At 32.6% G+C, this 24,622-nt stretch overlaps 1 protein-coding gene across 1 annotated transcript in view; it reads left to right on the top strand.

Moving 5' to 3' along the window:
* The first annotated feature begins 4,644 nt into the window (after positions 1-4,644).
* Positions 4,645-24,622, top strand: part of LOC143083177 (uncharacterized) — a 37,581-nt gene continuing 17,603 nt past the window's right edge. The window contains exons 1-3 of the mRNA XM_076259413.1: positions 4,645-4,938; positions 12,492-12,578; positions 22,691-22,945. Of these exons, the coding sequence (XP_076115528.1) occupies positions 4,788-4,938; positions 12,492-12,578; positions 22,691-22,945 (493 nt within the window). The 5' untranslated portion in view covers positions 4,645-4,787. The remainder of the gene's footprint in view (positions 4,939-12,491; positions 12,579-22,690; positions 22,946-24,622) is intronic.

Below are 24,622 nucleotides of genomic sequence, written 5' to 3'. Positions count from 1 at the left end.
ATATACGTTTTTTTTGTGATGTCACTCCTGTGGCCATTAAGGCGTTTGTGAAATGGCTGCATAGATTCACCAACATATTGGAGACCACATCTAGGACACTCAAGAACGTAAATCACGTTTGAGCTTTTGCAGTTGACATTGCAGAAGATCTTGTATGTCTTTTCTGTGGTCTTACTGTGAAATGTTGATGAATGCTGCAATTGGTTGCAACATTTGCAGCGCTTATCCCCACAAGGCTGGCAATTACCTACAGTATGGTTAGGTTTGGAAAGGTCAGCACGGACAAGTATATTTCTCAGGCTATTAGGTTGTTTGAAGGCAATCATGGGAGGCTCAGGAAAGATTTTGGATAACTTCGAATGTTTCTCGATTGGTCTTGAAACTATTTCTCAGGCATGGATGGTAAGTGAGCACACATGGGATTCTTTTACTTTTCTGTTTATCTTTGTAAGTTAGCAGACTGCTTCTGGGGATGGATTCCGCTTTTCGAAAACTATTTTTGATGTTTTTGTGTTTATATCCCCTTCTTTTCAAATGTCCTTTTAGCTGCCCCAGACGTTGTTTTGCAGTGTCTTCAGAGGAGCAGATTCGCCTTATTCTGAGAGCTTGGCTGTATGGAATGCTCTTCGTGCAGTGTGGAGGATGGCAACTTTCAGGCGACAAGTATTGATGAGTATCTGTAGGTTTAGAGTATATATCTGTGATTATTATACCTACAGAGAGGGTGCTAGATGTATCAAGAAAGTTTATGGTGGAATTAGATGTTTCATGGGTGAATTTGATGGTAGGGTGTTGATTGTTAGCTTTTGTTATAAAAGTTTGTAATTCTTGGTCTCCGTTGTCCCATTTCATGTCAACGTCATCAATGAATCGATACCAGGAAAGCGGTTATTCGATGGAGCACTCCATCAGTTGCTTTTCAACTTTACCCATGAATATATTGGCATAAGATGGAGCCATTTTTGTACCCATAGTAGTGCCATTTGTCTGTAAATAGTGTTCTCCTTGGAATGTGAAGTTGTTCTTTTTCAAGACCATAGTAAGCAGTATATATACCTACGAGTCTAAATTGAAAACTACGTTCAAACCTATGATTGCGTTGGATATAAACCGCAATTTTTATACGTGTGCATGTAAAACAAATTTCGTTGTAGAAGGGTCTAAATACAGCACAAACAACATTTTCCAAAAGACCAAAAAAGTGAAAAAGTATATTTAAACCAAACGCATTTGACTAACAGGTCGAACAACTGATGTTCTTTAACCCTGCTGACTGCCATTGGCGATTGCCAAATAAAATTGATCACAAGATGTAACAAAATGGATCTTAATGCTAGTTTAATACTAAACAGAAAATAATTAACTTGAAGTCACAATGTTATGCCACAAACATAAGGTGTCAATATTTTTTTGGTACACCAGATCCGGATTTCGACAATAAATGTCTCTTCAGTGATATTAGGGATCGATACGGTATTTGGAAGGCCATATAAAATGTACCCTCATTTTTAGATAGACTCTTGAATTTTAAGAGTCAATATAGGATGAACGGATCATATAAACCGGAGGGAAAATATGATACAAGCCCAAACGAAAAAATATAAACGAGTCTTAATTGAAAACTACGTTCAAACATATAATTGCGTTGGATAAAAACCGCAATTTTTATACGTGTGAATGTAAACAAATTTCGTAATAGAAGGGTCTAAATACAGCACAAACAACGTTTTCAAAAAGATCAAAAAAGTGAAAAAGTATATTTAAATATACTATATAAACAAGTCTTAATTGAAAAATACGTTCAAACTTATGATTACATTGGAGAAAAACCGCAATTATTTTTACATATGAATGTAAAACTAATTTCGTTGTAGAAAGGTCTCAATGCAGCACAAACAACATTTTCCAAAAAGACCAAAAAATATATTTGAACAAAACGCATTTCACTAACAGCTCGAACAACTGATGTTCTTAAACCCTGCTGACTGCCATTGGCGATTGCCAAATAAATTGTTCACAAGATGTAACAAAATGGATCTTAATACTAAACAGAAAACAATAAACGTGCAGTAAAGATGTTATACCACAAACATGAGGTGAAAAAATTTGAACACCAGATCCGACTTTCGACAATAAATGTCTCTTCAGTGATGTTAGGAATCGAAACGGTATTTGGAAGGGTATAACATTTTACCTCAAATTAGGATAGACTGGAATTTAAAGAGTCAAAATAGGATGAACGGATCATATTAACCGGAGGGAAAATATGATACAAGCCCAAACGAAAATATATAAACAAGTGTAAATTGAAAAATACGTTCAAACCTATGATTGCGTTAAATACAAACCGCAATTTTTATACGTGTGCATGTACAACAAATTTTGTTGTAGAAGTGTCTAAATACAGCACAAACAACATTTTCCAAAAAGACCAAAAAGTTAAAAAGCATATTGTAACAAAACGCATTTGACTAACAGCTCGAATAACTGATGTTCTTAAACTATGCTGACTGTCATATTTGGCGATTGCCAAATAAATTGATCGTAAGCTTAAGATGTAAAAAACGGACCATAATATTAATCTATACTATTAAACGTTTAGTGTGTCGCTTCTCTTCTTTCCACAATAGATTATTCATCATGCCTCTATGTACTATAGATAAATGGCATAGTCGCATTTGTCATCCATTCATATGATTATTTAGATTGAGATATTTTGGGAGAAAAACGAGAAAAAAGCGTCCGAATATTATTTCCGTCATAGGACGAAATTTCAAGTCAGATTAGACGTCCGGTTTGCGTTTTTCTTTATACTTTTAACATATATACTATGAATAAAGTGTATTTTCTATCTGATATCATTTTCAAGTTTATACTTTTAAACGAGATGACCTCATTTTGTGTGTCGCTTCTCTTCTTTTCACAATAAATTAATCATCATGCCTCTATGTCATATAGGTACATTGCATATATATATGATTATTCAGATTGAGTTATTTTGTGAGAAATTGATCACAATAAAATAAGATGTGGTATGTTTGCCAAAGAGACAGCTCTCAACCAGAGACATAAATGACACATAAACTAACAACTGTAGGTCACTGTACGGCCTTCAACAATGAGCAACGTCCATACCGCATAGTCAGCTATAAAAGGCCCCGAAATGACAATGTAAAACAATTCAAACGAGAAAACTAACGGCTTTATTTATGTACAAAGTATGAACGAACAACAAATATGTAACACATAAACAAACGACAACCACTATTTATGCATATGGCAAAATCAGAGCTTCTTAATTCAAATGATTTGCACCACGTGACTTTGTCCCTTTTGATCAATTTACTTTTTTTAATAGCTTAAGATTGAAAATATAATATATTTCAGATTTGACTATAATCCAGTCCTTTTCCATAATGTATATAAAACTAATGTAACTTTTAAAACTTCCTTTGGCGGAAATTTACAAAAAATGTTGAGTAATTCTTAGGGAAAATGCTTAAAATTTGACTTTTTACAAAATGGGAAGGTTGAAATCATCATGTTTTTGAAAGAATTTGGCCAAAAACTTAATAAAGCAGGTAAGTTAAAGTTATTTAACTTTAAAATTCAACCTACAAGGTGTTTCCCTATTTGCGAACAAATCATGAACAATATCTTCTTGCATATGTATTTCTATTTTGAATCTTGCTATTTGACGATTTTCCGTCATTTTATATGATCTTATATAGCAATTATACTATGGATACGCTTCCGAGTTTTAAATTAAAAAGGCCGAAAGATTTCAGAGTAGACAATGTCCATTTGTACATCAACAGAAGCATAAAAATATGTACAATTCACCTATATGCGAAGAAATTGTCCATTCGACATAGGTATTGTCATATTTTCATTTCTATTTAAGGGTCTTATATAATGCTATTGTAATGGCTGTCGTCATGATCAGGCAAAATGGCAGCTATGCAAATAATCAAATTACCCGAAACTTTGCCATATGAGGCTCCTGACTTGCATGTTCATAGTATACTAAATATATGTTCATACTGTAATTAATAGAAAACCCAAAAATGAGAATTTTTTAAATAAAGAAGAAGGGATAAAGAAAAACATTTTCCTGCCCCCAAGTACTTATGACATTTGATATTTTTCCTAAAATTCTCAAGTCATTAAATCTTTTACAAAATTCTTCCGACAAAACTTTACATTCTTTCAACCATGCTCTAAATCCCCGCGATTTCGCGGGTGTGTTCTAGCTTAATACTAATCAGAAAACAATAAACTTTTAAACATGGATATCAATTATATGGTCATTTTTATAAATTTCCTGTTTACAAACTATTTATTTTACAAAAAACTAAGGATTTTCTTATTCCAGGAATAGATTACCTTAGCTGTATTTGGCACAACTGTTTGGGAATTTTGGATCATCAATGCTCTTCAACTTTGTACTTGTTTCGGCTTTATATCTATTTTGATCTGAGCGTCACTGATGAGTCTTATGTAGACGAAACGCGCGTCTGGCGTATTAATTTATAATCCTGGTACCTTTGATAACTATTGTAATATTGTACTATGAAGACTACATGCTGTTTTTCAGCACTATAATAACATGGTGAAAATTTAACATTCTCTTTTCAGCAAGAAATTTTCTGCGGGCATTTGTTGTAGAAAAGATTCTTCCTGTTATAAAAAAGGACTGGGTAGCATTTTGTGTCAACATTGGATATAACAAAAATACATTAAAATTAGCAAAAAACAAAGAAGTGATTAATCCATTTTGGCAAGTCATGGTGTATTGGACAGAAACAGTGGAACAATCGTTAGATTATGCAGAGCCTTTAAAGATACTTTACAAAGGTCTTAGTAAAGTCAATAAAAGTCTAAAGAGAGACCTGTTGACATGGATTGAACGAGATTCAGAAAAAATCAGCATGGAAGGTATAATGAATTACTTGCATAAATATACCAAAAATATTACCAATTATAATTATTTTCTTATATAAATGTGATTAAATTGGTTCCTACAAAGCTTTCACGTTATCCTGTTTGTGTAAACATATGAAATCATTTTATGCAGGTGGTACTTATTTGAAAAATATTCACCTGAACATTTTGAAATTTCTCAGCAAAGTATCACAACGACCTTGGATTCTTTGCCATATACATGTAGTGCGAACATTTCGTAATAGAGATTTACGGAAAGTCTCGGTTCCGACTGTTGACTCCGACTCTGACAGGAAAAAATATAGGGGTTGTCTCAAAAATTAATTAAGAGGTACACTAGATTCAGAAGTTGTCCATAAGCGGCGCATACTATTGCTCCACCGAAAATAAGAATCAAAATTTGAATCAAGAGTTTCGTAACAGCACATTTCAATCGGTTAAGTCTTCTAGCTCCTACACATTTACCCTGGCACGTTATGCTGGTTGATTTTTTCCTTCATCTATGCCATAGGTATATATAAAGGCAACAGTAGTATACCGCTGTTCAAAACTCATAAATCCATGGACAAAAAACAAAATCGGGGTAACAAATTAAAACCGAGGGAAACGCATTAAATAAGAGGAGAACAACGACACAACACCGAAACGCAACACACACAGAAACGGACCAAGCAACAGACAAAACACCACGAGAATAACAAATATAACAGCAAAACCAAATACGTGAATTTGGAATGTATTTAAACTTATCTTTGATATAAAAAAAAATCTTTCAAATCTCAATCTTTCAATCAAAACGATTTACTCAATTAAAATATCAATTTGTTTTTTAAATTCTGAGATAAAATAATTGTTGCAAAGATATTTCAAAATGTTTGCTTTGGTTGATTTACCCCAAAATCACTTTTTATCAGTCTTCCGTGTTGACAATTTGTATGCCGATTTTAATTTAAATTTTAATTTAACGGAAAAGGGTTGTCGTCCCCCTCTCCAAAAAAAACATCAGCTCGCATGTTCAATATTTAAAAGGTTAGGTACTTATAGACATGTTTTGTAAATCATAACATAAATCATAAATCAAAAGAAGCTCAATTTGATTTACAATTACAAATTTACAGAAAAAAGTGGCAAAAGCAGATTAAAAAGTATACCAGTGACCGGTAACGGAAATTTCAAAAGAATGTGGTCCGGTCCCTTTTACAAGAAAAAAATGTAGCGGCCTTTTTTAAATGTATGGATCCGCATCGGGGGAAAAAGTGGGGGTCAGAACTTCGTTTCAAATGACATGTATATGAACATGCTCACTTAGCTATTTGAAAGTAAATTTCTAAAATTAAGATGAAGATAACAATTAATGGATCCTGTTATAAAACAAAAATTTCTTCAGATTTTTCCTGTTTTAAATCCTGATTTAACGGAGTTTCTAAAAAAATGATTCAGATCATTCTTCAATGGATAACATTTATCCAAATCAGCATTCATTCTCAATTTTGTTCTGAAATTACACCATTTCGCGACAGCAAATCAACAGAAAACATGATCACCAGCAATGCCAGGGTCAAAGTTAAAATGAATCGTTGCCGAATATTGAATTATTGTCGAATATTCAGTAACATTTTGTGGAAGGCACCCAAGAGAAAAACTGAGACAAATTGTGGAGACTGTTCCAGGATTTGTAAACAGAAGAAAAAACAAATCGTAATGTAAATTCTCGTTTAACTAAATTTTACATCGAAATGTTAATTTACTAGTACCTTTTATTATATTTTTGAGACGACCCCTTCATTTTACCTGTGAGAGTCAGTGTCAACAGTCGGTACCGAGACTTTCCGTAAATGTCTAATTGTATGGGCAACTTTTGAATGATGAAGTTTCCTGTTGTCGTTTTTCATGAATATGTAAATTTTTTATTCTTTTAGTTCACATTTGCGTAAGGGCACATTCTTTTATTTAGTACACAAGACACACACGTCCAGACAATGTGTTTTTCACAAAAAAAAATGTAATTATATAAACGTGTGCAAAACATTTTTTTTTTTTTTGGGGGGGGGGGGGTAAAGATCTTTCACATATCTTATTTTGTTCATAAACAATGCTTGAAATAGTACTTTGATGTCAAATACATAAACGTCGATATGTTAATGACTTCATAGAGACATCGTAAGAGATCATACCGTTTTCAATTGAAAGGTAATAGGTATGAAAATAAGGTATACAAATTGCCCCAACTATGATGTTTTTCGGTATGTGCGTCCGTTCGTTCGTCTGTCCGTCAGTTTGTCGTAAGTCAATCCGACAATGTGTCTGTCCCGCTTCAGGTTAAAGTTTTGGTCATGGTAGTTTTTGATGAAGTGGAAGTCCAATCAATTTGAAACTTAGTACACATGCTCCATATCTTATGATTTTTCATGGAATTTTAGTGCCAAATTAGAGTTTTGACTGAACAAAAAAAAATGATGGTGGAAGTGGGGCATCCGTTTGCTATGAACACATTATGTTTGTAATGCATTACAATTGGAATGACAGTACTTTAATTGAGGAGTTGCCACTGTCAATTTTGATTAAGACGATCACAAATATCATAGTTATATCAGCAACACTGCATTAACGACCGCCCAATCACCAATTGCAGGCGACAACTCTTCAACTACAGTACTGTTATTCCTAAAATAATCAAAGACGAATGGACAGAATGGACGTATGCAGTAATATTTCAATACTGAGATAGCCAAAAAAGCACAAACATAGATCATTCACGAAAACTTAATTAAAAAAACAACGTGAATGATTCGAATGAAAAACCTTTGTTGAGAACAAATATAGATTTCAATAGTACCGCTGGATAATTACAAATACATGTATATACCATTAGCTCAGTCTGTGATTCGTCATGGTATATATGGGTAAAGATAATTCATCAATCATTAAATCGTTTATTCGTCTTTTATAACTTAAACACAACGCATTATATCTTAAACAATCAAAGATTGGTATTGAAACCAGAATAAAAGATTGATTCGACGAGGACCAAGTCTTCTAGAGCTGGAAATAGACCGACATTAAAAATATTTTTCAAGAAACCTGATGAGTTGTCACTTTATTTGTACATCGGCATTGATATCGCAGGTTCAATATTTGACTCTTTAGCAGAAAAAAACAACCAAAGTGGAATTCTTAAATTGGATGAACAGATCTTGGTTAATACATCGGACAGATACATCGAAGTTGAAATCACAGATGCAGTATAGATAAGAAATCTATTTCTTTTTACATCCATATAAAAATGTTAACAAATGTGAGAGATAATGAGTTAGCAATATCGTTTAACTTTACTTCCGCTATACAGATGATGTTCTCTCGCTAAATAATTCAAAATTTGATGACAATGTTGAACGCATCTATCCAATCGAACTAAAGATAAAGGATAAAACAGATACAGCTAAGTCTGCCACATATCTTGACTTACATCTAGAAATTGATAATGAGGGTCGGTTGAAAACAAAACTTTACGACAAAAGAGATGATTTCAGCTTCCCAATTGTGAAATTTCCGTTTCTTTGTAGCAACATTCCAGCAGCGCTTGCATACGGAGTATATATCTCCAAATTGATATTCCTTGGGTTGTATTTCCTTGCATGATTTCCTTGATAGAGGGTTGTTGCTCACAAGGAATCTATTAAACCAAGACTTCCAAATGATGAAGTTGAAATCATGCCTTCGTAAATTTTACATACGCCATCACGAGTTAAATGACCCGTATGGCATAACCGATCCATATTTGTTATCGGATATGTTCCTTATTTCGTAACTACAATTCCCTTCCTATTCACGAATGTGAACTACTGAATTAGTTTGTTTACCGCTTTTGTAATAACATTGGAAACTCGACGGGTGCCAAATATGGAGCAGGATCTGCTTACCCTTCAGGAACATCTGAGATCACCCCAAATTTTTAGTGGGGTTCGTGTCACTTAGTCTGTAGTTTTCTATGTTGTGTCTTTTGTACTATTATTTGTCTGTTTGTCTTTTTTACTTTTAGCCACGGCGTTGTCAGTTTATTTTCGATCTATGAGTTTGACTGTCCCTTTGGTATCTTTCGCCCCTCTTTAACAGACATCACACAAGAGAGTACCGTGACATTGATGGGTTTGGGAAATTAAAAATTATTATTGTGTATGATTGCAGTTGTAATTAACTGTTTTCACTCATATCCACAAATTATAAATTGTATAACCGATATACTAAATAGATTTCTAATTTGTATGTTTCCAGTGACAACAGATATTTTCCAAATTTTGGCCAGTTGCAGTTTATAAATCATACTGTAAAGTTTCTTGCCTTTTTATACGACCGCAAAAGAAAATTTGCATTGTATAATCCTACCATGTTGTCGTCGTCGTCTGCGTCCTCAGCGTCGTCTGCGTTGTCAGCGTCGTCAGTGTCGTCTGCGTAGTCGTTCGGACGCGTTTAGTTTCCGGACCATTTCTTTAGTTGAAGTAAATGGATATCTATAAATTTTTACCAGAAGGTTCAATACCACATAAGGAAGGTTGAGATTAATTTTGGGGGATATGGTCTTAACAGTTTAGGAATAAGGGTCGAAAAGGGGCAATATGAAAGCAATGTAAGGGAGGTAATCCAATTACATTTAAAATCCAATGTTGTCTATGTTACTTCCCGTATCCTACTTGTAAAATATGTAAAAAAAAATGTCCAGTTTTGGACTTTTTGCAAAATAAAAGGTGGGGGGGGGGAGGGAGTAAAATGATTTTTTGGGGTGTGTTTGTGTGTGGGGGGGGGGGGGGTTGAGGTCAATAGGCAACAGCATAGTGTATTGCACAAAAGCGAAATAGGAGGTGAACAGTTTTTTATGACCCATTTATGGGCATTATATTTTCTGGTCTGTGCGTCTGTCCGTCCATCCGTTCGTCTTGTTTCAGGTTAAAGTTTTTGGTCGAGGTAGTTTTTGATGAAGTTGAAGCCCAATCAACTTTAAACTTAGTTAACATGTTCTCTATGATATGATCTTTCAAATTCTAATGCCAAATTAGAGATATTCCCCCATTTTCACGGTCCACTGAACATAGAAATGAAAGTGCAATGTGCAGGTTAAAGTTTTTGGTCAAGGAAGTTTTTGATGAAGTTGAAATCCAATCAACTTTAAACGTAGTAAATATGTTCCCTACGATATGATCTTTCTTATTTTAATGCCAAATAAGAAATTTCCCCAATTTTAACGGTTTATTGAACATAGAAAATGATAATGCGGATGCGGTATCCGTGTACTTGGGACACATTCTTGTTAAGGGTGGATTGGGGATGGTGGTAAATGTGCAACAGTATAGTAAATTTCACAAAAGCAAAATAGGGGGGCTTAGACTTTTAGTTGTTATTGGGGACGGGGGGTCAATTCGCAACAGCATAGTGTATTGGACAAAAGCAAATAATATATAAATTCAAACCATATAACAAATTCTAAGTTCATTGACTACAGTTACATTGTCTTCTGTGTGAGAAACCTAGTGTGTGTAAAATATTTAATTACAATCTAAATTCAGATCTGTATCAAGCGCGATAATTGTCACCATTTTTGCCCCAATTGTTCAGGGCTGGACCTCTGCGGTCGTATCCAGCTGCACTTAGCGAAGCAATTTATTAGTATGTTTTAAATAATTATATTTATAAGTACGTCTGAGTCAGTGACAACTCTTCAACAGATTTATCCATCGGATCACCAGCAGTGATGGTGATACATGGCTGTGTACATTATTTATACAACTCGTCTTAACCTCAACCCAACAATGTTAGATCGATAGAGGAGTAGGTCCGGTAAGGACCGATTTTGGCCTCAAATTTCAGGTTCATCTGACGAAAGATTTTGACCACTTTTTGACCACTTAAGTGTCTATTTCATTTGAATCAATTAGTTTATGTGAAAGATTTTAACTGATTTAGGCATTAAAAACGATCCGATTCAAGCTCAAATATAAAAAATCTACCAAATATGCCGAAAAATGTCACTTTTCAGATGGTTTTTGTCAAAAATGAAAGTGGCCGCATCCGTGTTCATCCTCAACCTTTATATATGTTATGTTTTATCATAAAATACAACTTACATTTCAATATTAAGGATGAACACGAATGCGGCCACTTTCGTTTTACATGAAAACCGTCTAAAATTTAACTAAAATGCTAGAATTGTGAAGATTTCAGTAATTTAGCATGACTTCATGGTGCTAGTACCCGATATATGTGCATTGTATTGTCAAAAACAGCCCATATTTATGTAGCAGAATCATTCTTCTGTCCAATAAATAACTAAAAGGTAACATTTTAACAATTTTGTAAAACTGCTTGTTTTAGGGCCAAAAAGGGGTCTTACTGGACCTACTCCTTTACTTTCGCAAATATTTTGCTGTATTCGAACCTATGTTACTGAGATATCGTGAAATCAGATCGCCTGCACTGTAGCCATCCCGCTAGACCACACGACATATATGTATGCCTCTTAATAGCAATACATTAAATACAAATTTGTTTGGGTCTGGATTAATCAGTTCAATGATTAATACAAAAAAATCACAATGAAATTTTAAATCGCTTCATTTTAACACATATTTTTATATTTATATATAAGCTATAGCGTTAAACAAATTTGTCTAAATTCTATTATTACTGACTTCACCTTTGTCTTGTCGATGAGGTCAATGCATCTTAGTTGAGGAACAATTTCACATTTATTTTCAGGTTACATTTCCAAATATTATAAATGGCTTTTTGGTGCTAAAGACGTTATTGTAATTTTATAGAATTCCTTATTTTCCATACAGTCAATTTAAAATGTATGATAATTTGTTAAGAAAATTTACATAGTATTATTATTCGAATATTACTGTGTTTATTCCAAATGGCATACCCTTTACAACAATAGGATTTTGTTATTGCCTATGTTTGATAGGATATGTATTGGTTTGACCTTATTTAGAATAAAGCAAGTTTCAGTAATATTATTTCTTTCAAATTTCACAGACAATTACTGGATTTTTAAACATTCTTCTTTTAGATTTCACATGCACTAACTCGCGCCCCCTATTACTTTGAATATAAATAGAGGCTATTATAGTACTGCATACTATATGCATGTTTTTATACGCGTAATCGCTGTCCGTGTAACGTCATTATATCTATGTGTTAACGTCACCTATCAATCATTTACTCGTTCAATTCTACAGACGTCTTCTACTACTTACAAGTCTGTCAATAAGAAAACCATGCAAATCAGTTCAGAAGCAACGTTTGCCAATCTTTATGATGATGAAAATTATATTGTTTGTTAAAATGATAGTATATGATTATCTGTAATATATAAAAATAAAGCATGTGAATAATTTCAGAATATATAGTTTGTCCATTTCGTCTATTTCATTATAAGCGAGCAGCGTCACAGAAACTGATATGTTTAACATGAAGATAACTGAACTGTTTTTATCTTTCTCTTGTCTGAAAGGATTATTAAACATTACATATTTTGTTTTATTTTTTTGTAGAAATAAAGGAGTATTTAGAGGAAAAGGAAACGTTCGATTTAAAACATTTTAAATCGCAGCTTACATTGTTTCAATTTTCCGAAGATGGTAAGGATTGAATATTACAAACGTTCTATAATAAACTTTCAACTGTATTCCAATACTGCATAAATGTGTAAGCTCAGGTCTATAAATAAAAGCAACCAACTTATAATGGCTATTTTAACAATTGGAATCATAGTTTTAAATGATTAAGAAGTAAGTTGACTATAATATAACATCCTGTCAGCAATTCTATTATTGCAAAACAGTAAACTTTTCGAAATCTGGTTATAATGTCTTAACGCTTAATTAATTATAAACGTTATATTGTATTGAGAGAAAACTTAACTAAATGGTACCACGAGTTTCCACAATGAATGTCTCTTTGAAGATATCCATTCATTAATACTTTTATCGTAAAGCAATGCTAGAAAAAATCCTCACATGATAGCGTATTTTGTTCACTGATTACGGCAATAATTTGACGTTATATTTGCACTAATGCAATATGAATATGCCTTTCTAACTCTTGGTATTGTTCTACGGGAAATACTATGTTGCTATGCAATGTCTTTTGCACGATTTATAACTGCTTTCTGGACTCAAAATTAAGGATTATATTCCTCGGTTGGTAAAAGTTTCTAGATAATTTGTTCAGGTTAATATGTTTCATGAATTCGATCTTACCATAAATACTTTAACTCTTTGTTTTCGTTTTTTTTTTCACTCGGCTCACTGCGAAAAAAGATAAATGAACTGTTGTGTTTTAAAAAGGGACATGTTTCTAAAATTTATATAGCATAGTAATTGAAGGAGTTTTTTCAAAGAAAAACTTCTAGTCCGAGGGCACAGTTAATTTAAAAAAATAAAGACGCCAAGTGAATACGATATCAGTAGGTGTTTAATCCTTGATTTTGCCATTTGATTAGGAACTTTCCGTTTTGGATTTTCCTCGAAGTTCAGTTTTTTTTTGTGATTTTACTTTTTACTAGAGAGACGTCTAGTAATTGACTTCTTGTTATATGTATAGCTCTATGGATAATTGATCAGAGGCAAATTATATCTTTGCTATTAAGTTATCGAAATTAAAAGTAACTAGAAGATATAAAGACTACAATATAATTCATGACTAAAATCTCATTTTTGTTGATCATTTTTCTTTTTTCAATTTCTCTCTATCTTCCATATTTTGCCATACACTTGCAAAAGTATAAACATTGCCATTTAAAGGCAATAACTTTCATAAATAACAACTGACAACGCCATCTACACTGAACTATTTGCAGATCTGTATTTGATTAATTTGCTATTCAAAATTTCTATCAATCAAGGGCAGTGACTACAATAACAAGTCGACTGATGATTTAGGATTGCTGATCACTTTTGCTTTTGAAATTAATCTCTGTTTATTTAAGATATCAAGATAATAAGCCGTACTTTGAATTATAATGGTTTACTTCTACAAATTGAGACTTCGATGGAGAGTTGTCTCATTGGCACTCATACCATATACTCATATCTCCTTATATCTATATGGAACAGAAGTTGTTCTATGTTACGGGGACTATATTATATCTGTACATGTCATATCACAAGTTGATTTATTTCATACTTATACACTATTCACTCTTGTATTCCTAAAATTAACAATTCAGAATGAAAATATAACCATAACACTTTTTTTTATCTATTACCTTAACATTCAGATTTGTTTTACTGAAAAGCAAACATAATTTTGGCATTCAATTTATTTTATCGTTATGTTTTTGTTGTTGAGGTCAATATTACTTTATTAAAATAAATTTTATTTGTTTATGTTTTCTAAAAACCTACCAAAATATACAAAACTTAAACATTTTACATTGATTTAAAGTTATTACGAACAAAATATATATAATGAGTAAAAATTGTTTTGTAATTTGGCTTCTTTTTGTCTATGAAGTTTTAGGGGGAAATAACTCTTAATTATAAACCTTTCGTACCAACGATTACTTGCAACGGTTGCTTGAAAGTATAATCGAGTGCACAGAATATTGTTTACTATAAATACAAGAAGTAATCACATGAAATTAGTACCAAATTACAGCTAAAAATTCTCAAAATAGTTCTATATATGATTTACAAAGCATACGTTAATATTACGTGTAAATATCAATTATTTCCAAAAATAAAATGACGGCTCCCAGTTCGTATTACGATTGGTACGGTAGCTAATCGGGAAACATCTACTAAGTTTGCAAGATGTGGAGCAGGATCTGCTTATACTTTCTGAACACATGACACCACCAACAGTTTTTAATGGGGTTTGTGTTGATCAGTCTTTAATTTTCTTTGTTGTGTTTCGTGAACTGTTGTTTGTTCGTCCTTTTCTTTCTTAATCATGGCATTGTCAGTTAATTTTTTACCTTTACATAGACGATGTTAATCTGATCATCATATTGAGAAATATTTCTGGTTGTCTTCTAAGATTTATCTATTTTTTGTGAGGCACTACTTATTTTTTTTTTAAATTATATATAATTATTCAATTTAGAATGATTGAGCATGGCCACATAGTGTGGAAATGTGGTTGTGGTGTCACTATAATGTAAACGAAAAACAAACATTTCAACGTTTGCTTTGGAAAGGAGAAGGTTCAGTTAGACACCTTCTTGTCCCCAAAATATAGCAGTTTTGCAAAATTGTTTAAATGTAATCTTTTAGGTTTTTTTTTGAAGGTATAATGCCTCTGCTACATGATTAAAGGCTGTTTTTTGCATTACAATGCACATATATTGGGTGCTTGCATCATTAAGTCGTGCTTAATTACTGAAATCTTCAGAATTTCAGCATTTAGTTAAATTTTAGACGGTTTCCGTCTTAAATGAAACATGCGAAAGGTGTTCATTCTTGATATTGAAACGTAAGTTGTGTTTAATGATAATAAATAACATATATAAAGGTCGAGGATAAACACGGATGTGGCCACTTTCATTTTTGACAAAAACCATATGAAAAGTGACAGTTTTTGGCATATTTGATAGATTTTTCACATTTAAGCTCGAATCGGAGCATTTTTAATGAGTGAATCAGTTAAAATCTTTCACAAAAAATAATTGAATCAACTGAAACAAACATTTGAGTGTTTAAAAAATATCCAAAATCTTTCGTCAGATGAAGTTGAAAATTGAGGCCAAAATCGGCCCTTACCGGATACTGCTTTACTAAATTGATAGACTTTTTTTAATAGTTTTTAGATATGTGGTTTTGGAAAATGAGGTGATTATTCCCAAAACGTGTTCAGTTTTAATTTGGGCGTTTATTAAAATTTTGGAATTGGAGTCCTGTTATGAAATTGGTTTAAATTGAGGACCAAAGTATCCCACAGTAGTAAAAGAAAAAAGAAAAGTATCCAACTGAAACTTTTTTGGGTTCTTTGATATGCTGATTCCAACCATATATACATAATTTGAATATTGGACCATTATTTGTCATGTTTGTAAATGTCCAATTTTTATACGCCTGTCAAAATTTTGACGGGACGTATTATGGTATACAAATGTCCGGTGTCCGTCCATCCGTCCGTCCGTCCGTCCGTCCGTCCATCCGTCCGTCCGTCCGTCCGTCCGTCTGTCTGTCTGTCCTTCCGTCTGTCTGTCCGGCGTAAACATGTCGCACCGTAACTTGAGAACGACTTATCTAAATTTCATGAAACTTAATATAGTTGTTTTTTATGATGGTCAAATGATCTGTATACTTTTTGGTGAAAATAAGATTTAAACTTTTTGAGTTACGGCACTTTGTAACTAAAACAGGGGTGTGTTTTTTTTTCACATGTCGCACCGTATCTCAAAAACAATTCTTGATTATTGCTTAAAACTTTACACACTTCTTAGTTATATTAATCTTAATATCTGTATACTTTTTGGTGATGATTCAAAATTTCATTTTTGAGTTATTGAGTATTTTGTAAAAAAGGGGGAGGGTTTTTTACATGTCGCGCCGTATCTCAAAAACGATTTATGATTATTGCTTAAAACTTTACACACTTCTTTGTTATATTAATCTAAAGATCTGTATACTTTTTGGTGATGATTCAAAATTTCATTTTTGAGTTATTGAGTATTTTGTAAAAAAGGGGGAGGTGGTTTTTACATGTCGTGCCGTATCTCAAAAACGATTTATGATTATTGCTTAAAACTTTACACACTTCTTTGTTATATTAATCTAAAGATCTGTATACTTTTTGGTGATGACTCAAAATTTTATTTTTGAGTTATTGAGTATTTTGTAAAAAAGGGGAGTTTTTTTTTTACATGTCGCGCCGTATCTCAAAAACAATTTATGATTATTGCTTGAAACTGTACACACTTCTTTGTTATATTAATCTAAAGATCTGTATACTTTTTGGTTTGATTCAAAATTTTATTGTAGTGATATTTGTAAAAAGAAAACAGGGTGGGGGGGGGGGGGGTTTCACATGTCCCGACGTGTCTCAAAAGCAATAAATGGTAATTGCTTAAAACTTTCTCAGAAACTATTTATGATCATTGCATAAAACTTCCACACAAGACGTCGGGCGTATCATGCGCTCATGGCGCAGCTGTTTATTAATTGTTTTAGAACTTAGACCACATTTATTTTTTGACAGAAAACTATGCTACATTAAATATTTAATCAAAATCTAAATCAATTGAAAGTTTAGGTTGAGTCATAGTAAAAAATTAAATAGATACATCATCATGATCAAGATAACAATACATGTGGTAATTATCAATCACAAATTTAGTAGCGCCAGATTAATTTAGAACTTTTGTGTTTCCTAATTGTTGTTAAAGATAAGCTCTGTAGGACTATAAATATACATGTAGTTTGAAATTTACTTTTCAGTATTATATATTTTGGTCTTTTTATGCCTTCGCCATAGCGGAGGAGCATTATTAGTTATCTTCTTTTTTTAGTGTAATCAGGGGTGTACAGAATTTAACACGGTTGATGAAAATTCATACCAACTAAGGCGAAGCTGAATGGTTGTATGAATTTTCAACAATGGTGTTAAATTACGTATACCCCTGATAACACCACGAATGTATTTCTGAGGAACAATTCCTTTACTTATTTTAAAACCAGGATGTAAAATTGAAAAAACGGTAAGGAAAAATGACCAGTGAAACTTTTTTCAACGTTTAATGTTAAATTTTGGCAACATTTTATTTATTCTGCGGTGAACAAGGAAGGGGTGTTATTTTCACCGGGGTAATTTAATAATCAGATTGCAGTATTTTTAATAAATACAATATAATATAATATATAATATATAAGATATAATACCCTTGTCCGTCCGTACGTTCCAAAATTGGTGATCGTTGTCAAACTTTAGTTTGCCTCAATTAAATGTTATGAAACTTGCAATGCTTATTTTACATACACAATTTATTTTGGGCCAAATGTTTGAAACATTTGGTTTGTTAATCTGTATAAACCAATTTTCTGAATGCTATATATAAATATATTTTTTGATGTAGGGAACTCGTTTAAAAACTAAGCGTATATTGTCTTTTGATAAACATGTATTTAGATTTTTGATTTTGGGTTCAGTTTTTGGGTTGGTCCAAATCGGGATCCAAAATTGATCTTTGTTTGATTTCAAAACAAAATGTTATATATGGGGTTCTTTGAAATGCTAAAATGCTGATATGCTAATCTAAATATATATTCAGATTTTTGATTTTCCACAATGAGGTCCAAAGAGCTTTTTGTACGACCGCAAAAATTGATTTTGGGAGTTTTGGTCCCAAAAGTTTAGGAATTAGGGACCAAAAAGGGCCCAAATAAGCATTTTCTTGGTTTTCGCACTATAACTTTAGTTTAAGTAAATAGAAATCTATGAAATTTTGACACAAGGTTTATGACCACCAAGGGAAGGTTGGGATTGATTTTTGGAGTTTTGGTTCTAACAGTTTAGGAATTAGGGGCCCAAATAATCATTATTCTTGGTTTTCGCACAATGACTTTAGTATAAGTAAATAGAAATCAATGAAATTTAAACACAAGGTGTATGACTACAAAAAGAAGGTTGGGATCGATTTTGGGAGTTAAGGTCCTAACAGTTTATGAATTAGGGACCAAAAAGGGGTCCAACTAAGCATTTTTTTGGGTTTTTGCACCATAACTTTAGTATAAGTAAATAGACATCTATGAAATTGAAACACAAGTTTTATGACCATAATAGGAAGGTTGGGTGTTTTGGTTATTATTAATCCAATACCTAAGTCGTCGACGTCGAATCCAAAAGACCCAATGTGTTACCGCGGTTTAACACTTGTTCCTGTTTGCTACAAGCTGTACTGTCACATATTGAATAATCGATTGCTCGAATGGGAGGAGGAAAATAATATTTTAGATGATTGTCAAAATGGTTTCCGGAAGGGACGTAGTACTATTGATCATATAAAGTCATTATCGTCAATTATTGAAACAAGAAAGCTAAAACGTTTGTCGACTTTCACAGCTTTTATAGACTTCCGAAAGGCGTATGATGGGATAGACCGTAATTTGTTATGTCAGAAATTGCTTGATATTGGAATATGCGGGAATATGTATAATGCTATCGTGTCGTTATATAAGTCAGTAGAGTGCTGTGTTCGGATAAATGGACAATTAACGGACTGGTTCAATGTTCAATGTGGTCTAAAACAAGGTTGTTTGCTCTCACCATTACTTTTTAATGTGTATGTGAACGGTCTTGTTACGTATATATGTTCATTAAATGCTGGAATAAATATTGACGAGGAAAATGTGTCGATTCACTTTACGCTGACGACCTTGTTTTGTTAGCTGGCTCGGAATCAGACTTACAAGTTTTGCTAGATGGGCTTCAGCTCTGGTGTGCAGAGAATAAGATGACAATAAATCATAACAAGTCAAACGTTGTTCATTTCCGACCAAATTCGACCCCAAGGACAACAAACAGTTTTAAATGTGGCGAACTTGACATAAATGTGGTGGAAAAATATACATACCTAGGTTTAGTGTTAACGGAGCATTTGGACTATCAAATTATGGCGAAACACGTAGCAGCATCCGCCAACCGTGCCTTGGGACTAGTGATATCTAAATATAAATCCTTTGGAGGACTATCGTTTGATTCTTTCACAAAATTGTATGACTCGATTGTTTGGAGTACAATCAGCTACGGAGCGGCAGTGTGGGGTGATAGAACATTTTCATGTATAAATTCGATACACAATAAGGCAATTCGTTTTTATATGGGAGTCGGACGGTATACACCTAATGTAGCAGTGAATGGAGATTCAGCCTGGAAACCACCTTGTGTAAGGCAGTGGCGAACTGTTATAAATCAATGGAATCGTTTAAGGTATATGAACACTGATCGACTTAATAAAAGAATTCATAACTGGGCGGAACATAGTTTTAGGCGTTATAAAGCATGTAAAAATTCAAATTATAGACTTTATCAGCAGTTTGAATCGTGTAATATTAGTGACTGGTATAGTGACACGAACATTCACAAAACTACGGTGTTAGCGAAAATAGAAGATAAACTTTTAACCGATTTTAGAAATAAGTGGACGAAAGATTTACATAGAGTTTCTGCAAGACGTTTGGATGGTGGTAGTAACAAATTAAGAACATATAGAACATTTAAAACCGAAATTAGTTGTGAACTTTATTTAAAAACACTATTATCTCCTGCTCAACGTAGAGCTTATTCGCAATTCAGATGTGGGGTTGCACCCATACGAATCGAAACCGGGCGCTTCGAACGTTTACCAATGCATGAACGGACTTGCTTTATGTGTGAAAATAAAACTGAAACTGATGAATATGTACTAATTGAATGTCCGCTTTATGACGATTTAAGGAACGAACTTTATGAATATATAAACAGTGTAGATGAGAACTTTAACATGTTGACGAACCGTGAGAAACTGTCTTTTGTGTTAGGATGCCAAAACGTTAATGTTATTTACAAATGTGCCAAAACCTGCAAATCTATTTTAGACAGAAGGAGACGTTTTTTATATCGATACATTTTTTTAGACTGTTAAATTTTTGTAATTTGTTTTAGAAATTTTAATAAGTGCATGTACATAGTTTTTTTTTTAAGTCCTTTTATTGTTTGATGAAATTTTACTTTTTGTCTCTCATAATTCTTTTAAGAATGGCATTAATATATATTTATGTTTTATGATATATGTAAATATTGTATTGTGTATATTAATGGTGAGACGTTAATAAACTATCTATCTATCTTTGGTACCAACAGTTTAGGAATAAGGGGCCAAAGGGGCCAAAATTAAACTTTTTTTGATTTCATCAAAAAATTAATAATTGGGGTTCTTTGATACGCCGAATCTAACTGTGTATGTAGATTCTTAATTTTTGGTCCCGTTTTCAAATTGGTCTACATTAAGGTCAAAAGGGTCCAAAATTAAACTAAGTTTGATTTTAACAAAAATTGAATTCTTGGGGTTCTTTGATATGCTGAATCTTAAAATGTACTTAGATTTTTTATTATTGGCCCAGTTTTCAAGTTGGTCCAAATCGGGGTCCAAAATTAAACTTTGTTTGATTTCATCAAAAATTGAATAATTGGGGTTCTTTGATATGCCAAATCTAACTGTGTATGTAGATTCTTAATTGTTGGTCCCGTTTTCATTTTTATTTTTATTTTAACGAAAAATGAATTCTTGGGCTTCTTATATGCTGAATCTAAACATGTACTTATATTTTTGATTATGGGCCCAGTTTTCAAGTTGGTCAAAAACAGGATCCTAAATTATTATATTAAGTATTGTGCAATAGCAAGAAATTTTCAATTGTACAGTATTCAGCAATAACAAGAAATCTTCAATTGCACAGTATTGTGCAATAGCAAGAAATTTTCCATTGCACAGTACTGTGCAATAGCAAGAAATCTTCAATTGCACAGTATTGTGCAATAGCAAGTATTTTCAATTGCACAGTATTGCGCAATAGCAAGAAATTTTTAATTGGAGTTATCTTTCTTTGTCCAGAATAGTAGTTGAATCAACTTAAATCATTGTTTTATACAATATACAATGTATATTCACTTTTATTACCAACTGATAAATTAAAACAATCTGTACCATTCAGTAATAACAAGCACTTTTTTTTACATTTTAATATTTAGTGATGTATTTAAATGAGTAGTTATTGTTGCAAATTCCATTAGAATTTAGATCAGTTTTGGAATTAGGGAAAGGGGTATGTGAAAAAAAATTGGGGGGGGGGGGGGCAATATTTCTCATTTCAGATTTCATATAAAAAGAAAATTTCTTCAATAAAATTGAGAATGGAAATGGGGAATGTGTCAAAGAGACAACAACCCGACCAAATAAAAAAACAACAGCAGAAGGTCACCTCCAGGTCTTCAATGTAGCGAGAAATTCCCGTACCAGGAGGCGTCCTTCAGCTGGCCCCTAAACAAATATATACTAGTTCAGTGATAATGAACGCCATACTAATTTCCAAATTGTACACAAGAAACTAAAATTAAAATAATACAAGACTAACAAAGGCCAGAGGCCAAACATTTTTTAGGAGGATTAATATTCAAAAGCATAGTGAATTGCTCAAAGGCAAAAAAAAATTTAAGTTCATTAGACCACATTCATTCTGTGTCAGAAACCTATGCTGTGTCAACTATTTAATCACAATCCAAATTTAGAGCTGAATCCAGCTTGAATGTTTGAATGTTGTATGTGTCCATACTTGCCCAAACCGTTCAGGGTTCAACCTCTGCGGTCGTATAAAGCTGCGCCCTGCGGAGCATCTGGTTATTTTTATTTTTATTTTTGGGGTTCCTCGATATGCTGATTCTAACCATGTATTTATATATTTGATATCAGACCATAATAGGAAAGTGTCCAATTTCATTTTTTTCACTTTGATTAACACATTGATTTCGAATCACAAACCTATGCTGTGTCAAATATTCAATTTCAATCCAAATACAGCTCTGTCTAAATGTTGTATCCATACTTACCACAATTGTTCAGGGTTCAACCTCTGTGGTCGTTTCAAGCTGCGCCCAGCGAAGCATTTTATTCTCAATAGTTATGTCGTTACTATATCCTTTTTGTTGTTGACATTTACCAAAAATTTGAAATACGTCCACTTATTCAACTGCTTATTCGTTGTATACATCACAGATCAAATACCATTGACTATTTGGAGGATGGGAAAAGCAGCTGAAAAACAGTACAGAGACGTTCTACAAAGCGGTGTTGAAAATAGATATATGATACGTTTACCCGTCGTTGGTCCATTTGGTGTGGGAAAAACGTGCCTAACCAGAAAGTTGTTAAGAAAACAAATATCAGATGTAACAAGCACAAATGGTATAGAAATCATGACACAAACATGTAAAGTTTCATTGACAGATGATACTTGGGTTTTGTCAAAAGGTAAGTATTTAGGTGACTTAATTATACACATCACACTTCACAGTATGTTATACCGGCTATATTCTTAACTCGAAATTTCTATATCTCACAATGAATATAGGGATATCCGAATTGGTCTAGGGATTGTTTTGGTCGGAAAATGTTTTTTTTAATTTCTATTCTAGTCAACAAAAGAAACGATACACGACTTTGAAATAAAATTTATCAAAAAGTATTAAAAATAAAACAAAATGAGATACACTATTTTAAAAAGCTTTCATTTGAAATGTATGCACATGTGATAATGAAAATAAAAAACACTCGGAAAGTATCTAAATTCCGTGTAAACGATCATAGGATGCACATTAGTTTTGCGGAAAGTTGAATAAAAAATCGACACATAATTTTATTACGAAATAAAATTTCAAATTTGTTTAAAAATGATAATCAAGTTATGTTCATGTTTTAACTAATGGGTTGAAATATTGTTTTTTTTCAAGTTTTTGGGAAAAAAAAGTATTTTTTAAAATCTAAAAAAACGCAAAAGATTTTTTTTATTTTCGTCTCAAATCAATGCTTTAGATACGAAAACAACACACAGTAAATTTGGAACCTTTCTGATTAGTTTTAAGATTGGTACCGCTTTTTGAATATCACTTTACACATACTGTCTATTTTCTATGGTAAATCATTTGATAATGTATACATTTTAAAGATTTCTCGTGGGGCCGAACTTTGCTTAACAAATAAACGAAGAAACTGTATGCTTTTTAAAAACAAATTGATGGCAAACATTGTCTTTACCTTTAAATGAGAGGTTAACATCATTAGTTGGAACTTCTGTTTTTAAAATTGTCGTTTTATGTAAATTTTTGTAAAAAAAAAATCGCGAAAAAAAGTCACGAAAGCAAAAAAAAATTTTTTTTAAACGGATTATATTACTACCTTCAATATTAGTCCAATGAATGGAAAACTTTATCTTTAATTTGAAAAAAGTCTTGTATCGTTTCTTTTGTTAACTAGTTTATATTCTGTTTGTTTTAAATTGTGATAATATACACATGGAAAAAAGTATTGCAACACCTTGATTTTTTAAAACTTGAAAAATCAACCTCTTTTTTTGGATGAAATATAGTAAAATATTTGTATAATATTATTGAAACATAGTTTATGGTAACATTGGCATTTACACGAACAAAAAAATGATTTAAAAAAAATTGATTTATATAATCACAATTTTGATAACAAAATGAAGTGTTTTTTGTACAAAAAAATGCATTTTACAACTATTACTATAGTCGAACATTACAATGTCAGACATTTCAAAATTAATCTTCCGATGACTGTTCACATCATGAGTGATCGTAATACGCCAAAGAATTAGTACTTTGTGCGCAGCCTCCATTCAAACGGATAACCGCATCATAACGTCTTCTGATTCCTGCTATAAATCGACTAATTTGTTTCTAAGGTAGCAGCAACCATTTCTGATGAAGGGTATTGTTTATTTCATGATGTGTTTGAACTCTGGTGTCCTTTTGCACACTTTACGCCCAATAATGTCCCATATATGCTCGATATGGTTCAAATCTGTGCTACGATCGGGCTAAGGAAGATGAACCGAATTCTATAGAACAATGGATCTTCCTCCACGATGCTAATTTTCAACTTTGGCGAGCTCTGCACTACATTGGATAC

The sequence above is a fragment of the Mytilus galloprovincialis genome, chromosome 7, assembly GCF_965363235.1.
Source record: "Mytilus galloprovincialis chromosome 7, xbMytGall1.hap1.1, whole genome shotgun sequence".
In the NCBI taxonomy this organism is placed as follows: Eukaryota; Metazoa; Mollusca; class Bivalvia; order Mytilida; family Mytilidae; genus Mytilus; species Mytilus galloprovincialis.
This window is presented reverse-complemented; position numbering and strand designations above follow the sequence as displayed.